Raw genomic sequence first — 4,407 nt, 5'->3', positions numbered from 1 at the left:
CTAACTGTACGTCAGTAAGTAAAAAGCTTTTATTTTAGATATTCTGAGTGAGATAATTGCCAAATTTGTGGACAAATGCAAAGGTAATATTTAATAAGGAATAATATAAATTTGTGAATTCCATAAAAATAATATATTTTTTTCGTTTTTTTTATAGTTAAGTAAAAAAATATATTTTTTAATTTCTGCCGAATTTTTCGTTTCACACTTCGCATCTTTATTGGCTCATCGGCAAAAGCCCCGAGTTATCAATATTGAAAAAAGTCCTGCTGTACAAGCAAGTTCTGAAACCTGTATGGCCATATGCAACACATCTTTGGGGTTGCTCAAGTTCCAGCAATGTAATGCAGATTCAAAGATTTCAGAATAAAGTATTAAGGTGCACAGTAAATGCTCCTTGGTATATTCGCTATAACGACCTTGAACGCCATCTTGGCATCGAATCAGTCGCCGCCACAATACAAAAGTGTGCCAAGTCACACATGGATAGACCTCAACAGCAAGTCAACAGCGAAGCTTCGGTACTGCCTGATCCAAGCAAATGGTAGACAAGGCTTAAACGAAAGAAGTTCCATAATCTTCTCGAGTAAACAACATCTCTGTAATTTTGCAGAACACCCATAAATTTATTTGCTAGACAATACTCAACGCATATTGGTGCTAGTTGGAATTTTAATAATAATAAAATAAAAATAAAAAAACACCTCTTATCAGTACGCCCCGCATCCACGCCTTGTGATCGCTTCGCTAGCTTTAAGCCAGTTTTTTTAAACTCTTTAAAAGAACCAGCAGCTTGCACATCCTTGTTAAGATTTCGTTTGATAATAGCCTAATATCTCTCTATTGGCCTCAGTTCTGAAGCATTTGGCGGGTTCTCCGCTTTCGTTACATAACTTATATGTTATCTTTCAATAAAGCCAAAGTGGAGTTGGTGTATAGCAGAGTAGCTAAATCGGGCCAAAATATTGTGAAATATTGTGTTTCTTCTAAAATGTTATGACGCGGTGATTAGGGCACCGCTTTCTCTAAAATATCTCCTATATAGTCCTCGTTGTATCAAATGGGCTGGTTTTAGGGCCACAAGTACAAATAGCCATATTGGACTCTTTACGTCAAATTGTCCACTTTAATGCATGGTTCCGACTCATCCACGTTACCACCTTCTTCGTTTATGTAGTACTGCGAACCTGGTGATGTTCAAGAGTTCATATTAGCATACGTTTCATCATAGCTGGGGATTTTCATTCATGGTAATAATGTATAAATGACGAATTGAAGTCCACTGATCATGTGCTGGAAAAAGAGTTCTTTGAAATAGTTGTGTAACAAGGGTTTAACAAAATCATAAAATTTTAGGCATTTGAAATTCAAGAAATCCGTGAGAGAAAATTCGTCAATTTAGCGATGCATCTTAAAAGAAGGCTGTAACTATTTATTAGTCCATAAGAATGGCAAACCACCAAATACATTTCTTACTGACAACTTCGGCCTAAAGTTCAAACCACACTAGAGTTTGTAAACCTTATTTTTAAGGAGCAGTAGGTACCAGCTGCGGTTGAAAGCCACATCCAAAGCTCTTTTTGATTTGCGATTATATTCAGTGTTTTAAGAAGAACACATATCTTGAATTTTAAATCAATGTGGAAATACTGATTATAAGTTGTGAAAATCTATTTCTTAAATTGTGGAAGGTTTTTGGAGACCTTTCGAAAATATCGTGATCATGTGCCGGTGATGTGAACTGGTCATGATCAGATTAAGCGATTTGACGTGGTCAGATTGTTTTCTTCGATGCATATTTTTAAGGGAGAGACGTACACCAATAATCAAAGGATCATTCCAGAAATCAAAGACGTTCTTCTATAGGTCATTGATGAATGTAAGCCGAGTGCCATACAATTTTTTTTTCTGTAGGAATAATCAACGTCTCAATGGTGTATTGTGTGATGCGATATCTGGAGATAATATCTATATTTGTACTGACAGCCAGGCGGCTATGAAAACGTTCATAAAGGAATGGGCAACCTCCAAGGTAGCCTCTTACGAAGACCGCTGAGTCAACATATCAGAATACTGCTATCAGACAGCCAAGGGATGCCTCCTGATGTCTGCCCTGCAAAACTTTCCCAACGTGGCTTCCATGCTACCGGTTAAGGAGCACAGTGAGATGCTCAGCAAACAATTCCTGTTGCGTTGTTTCCGTCGAAATTACTCCTGCAGGCACTTGCTACTCTGACACGACTACAACTACTAGATCGTATATAGACAGACATTAGACGGTATTCATCGGGAGTCTCTTACCACGTGCCTAAGTTCCCGACCCCCGAATGTCGTCAGCGGAGTTCAACTACCTCCCATTGCAGGCGAAGAGCTTCACTGCCTCGCGAGGCCCGCGATATTTTGGCTCAGTTGTGTTCTGGATATTGTAGTAGGTTAAATTCCACTCTTACTTATCCGGGATCGACCCCAACATACTCAATATATGCTCGGCATGTAAAGGTACCTCGTACGATGTTAAGCACCTATTCACATGCCCTCTTAAACCCTTTCACCTAACGCGCCTCTCGCTCTGGTTACAACCCGTCGAAACAGTATGTTTCCTGTGCCTTGTGATAGATGACTTACACGATGACGATTGGTGACTACACCGCACCGGTAAGGCTTGATTAACTGCTATAACAACAGCAGCAACGGCTGAGTCATTGCTCCCGCCTATAATATGGATTTTTGGCTATTGCGGCATCGGCTATTGAGGGCCAATGAACTAACGAGGCTCGACACCAAACTTCCTAATGCACCTAGTACATAATGATATGTAAACATACAAGCCACATATTTTTAAGAAATTTGTAAGAATAGCAAACGAAAGCAGGCTTAACGAACTTACCTGCAGAATCACACGACTCTTTTGGTTGCCACTCAATTCTAACCGCACAGGAATTGAGCCAAAATTTTGAATCAAACAATTTATAGGACCTGCTTGTCTTGACTTACCTTCCGTCATTGTTTCTAAATTTCATTAAAATAGCTGGCATTTTTTGGAATATTTGAATCTGATTTGACTTTATTGTACTTCTAGATATAATTTGAACATACAGATATGCTTATATATGGTATAAGAACTTTAGTTACCTCCTATTAAAGTGTTTCAATAAATATTAAAGTTTTAAATAAATAAAAAAAACTTACAACTTAACACTTCTTTTATTCCACTATACGAATAAACCACTTCACTTTCTTCGTATATTTCAATTACTTCTTTTTAAGTCCATAACCACTCGTTGGCCCAGCCGAGCCGATCTGCGTAGCCGCATTGCGATCACTCTTATCATGCACATGAACCGCTTCGCTTAGTTCCACATTCGCATGTACCGCCGCATCATTGGCGTTTATCTGCGCCTCCTGTGCAGACAGTGTTGCTTTTTCAGCCGCGTCTTTCGTCTCTTCATAATCCAAACGAGCTGTATAGACATGTGATTCGATTTGTTCCAATTTCGCCTTGGACTGTGCAACCATATCGATCTGTGAAGCCAACTCTGCTGCCGCCTCAGAGGCTGCCCTCTGTGCCAACTCAGAGCCAGATTGTGCATTATTAAGTGCCGCCGTTAACACTGACACGTGATTAATGGCTTGTTGTGCTGCATACTGCGCCGTCTTGGCGGAGCGTTTCGCCTGCTGCAGTTGCGTCAGTTCACTTTCCAAGGCTTTGTGTTCATCTATATTTTGCTCTTCAAGTCGTCGTAAAAGCACTTCTTTGCCTTTTAACACAGCTACCGCGGTGCCAGCGGCTTGTGCGGCTGCTTGCGCAAGTGTACTTTTCGCCACGTAGGCAGCTTGTTTGCCGGCAGCATTTTGGCTAGCCACCGCAGAGTTGGCTTGATCTGCTGAACCTTTGGCAATGCTACGTAAACCATTGTCGATGAGATATTTTCCACCAGAAGCGGAAGAATGAGCAATCGTATGGGTGTGTGAGTGTGTTTGCGCTTGTGTGGGGGTAAAATCTGTTGCGTAGCGTACTATATCTGGTTGGGAGTGAAAGTCATGCTCATTGATATCTTCGTAAGGATAAGGCTCTTGTTCCACGTGATGTACTGCAGCTGCGGTGGGTACAGATTGTGCCTGTTGTGGTTGGGGATGTGGATGTGGTTGTGGTTGTAGGTGTGGAGGCTGTGGGGGGGGTACGTTTAAGTAGTTCCCGGTTCGCTTTACTTTGCGGGCCGTTACCGTGAATAATGTGTCCGCTGGGAGAATCGAGGGAACTGTGAATTGAAAATGCTTTTGCTATAATAAGTATTGACCAATTCGACGGAATACTAACCAATTAGGAAAAGCATCAGGGCAAGATGATGTAGCGCCAGCATTTTAGTTGAAGTAAAAGTTTTCTTTCGAGAAATGTATAGTATGCCC

At 40.9% G+C, this 4,407-nt stretch overlaps 1 protein-coding gene across 1 annotated transcript; it reads right to left on the bottom strand.

The window, feature by feature from the left end:
- Nucleotides 1-3,201: 3,201 nt before the first annotated feature.
- On the bottom strand, nucleotides 3,202-4,407 carry LOC128868393 (uncharacterized). Its single transcript, XM_054110436.1, has 2 exons — nucleotides 4,319-4,407; nucleotides 3,202-4,259 (listed from the first exon to the last, which is right to left on the bottom strand). Exons 1-2 carry the CDS (start codon nucleotides 4,359-4,361, stop codon nucleotides 3,253-3,255), a joined length of 1,050 nt encoding a protein of 349 aa, XP_053966411.1. The 5' UTR covers nucleotides 4,362-4,407; the 3' UTR covers nucleotides 3,202-3,252.

This window comes from Anastrepha ludens, chromosome 2, assembly GCF_028408465.1.
Source record: "Anastrepha ludens isolate Willacy chromosome 2, idAnaLude1.1, whole genome shotgun sequence".
Taxonomy (NCBI): Eukaryota; Metazoa; Arthropoda; class Insecta; order Diptera; family Tephritidae; genus Anastrepha; species Anastrepha ludens.
The sequence above is the reverse complement of the archived record's forward strand: the minus strand, read 5'-3'. Positions and strand labels throughout refer to the sequence as shown.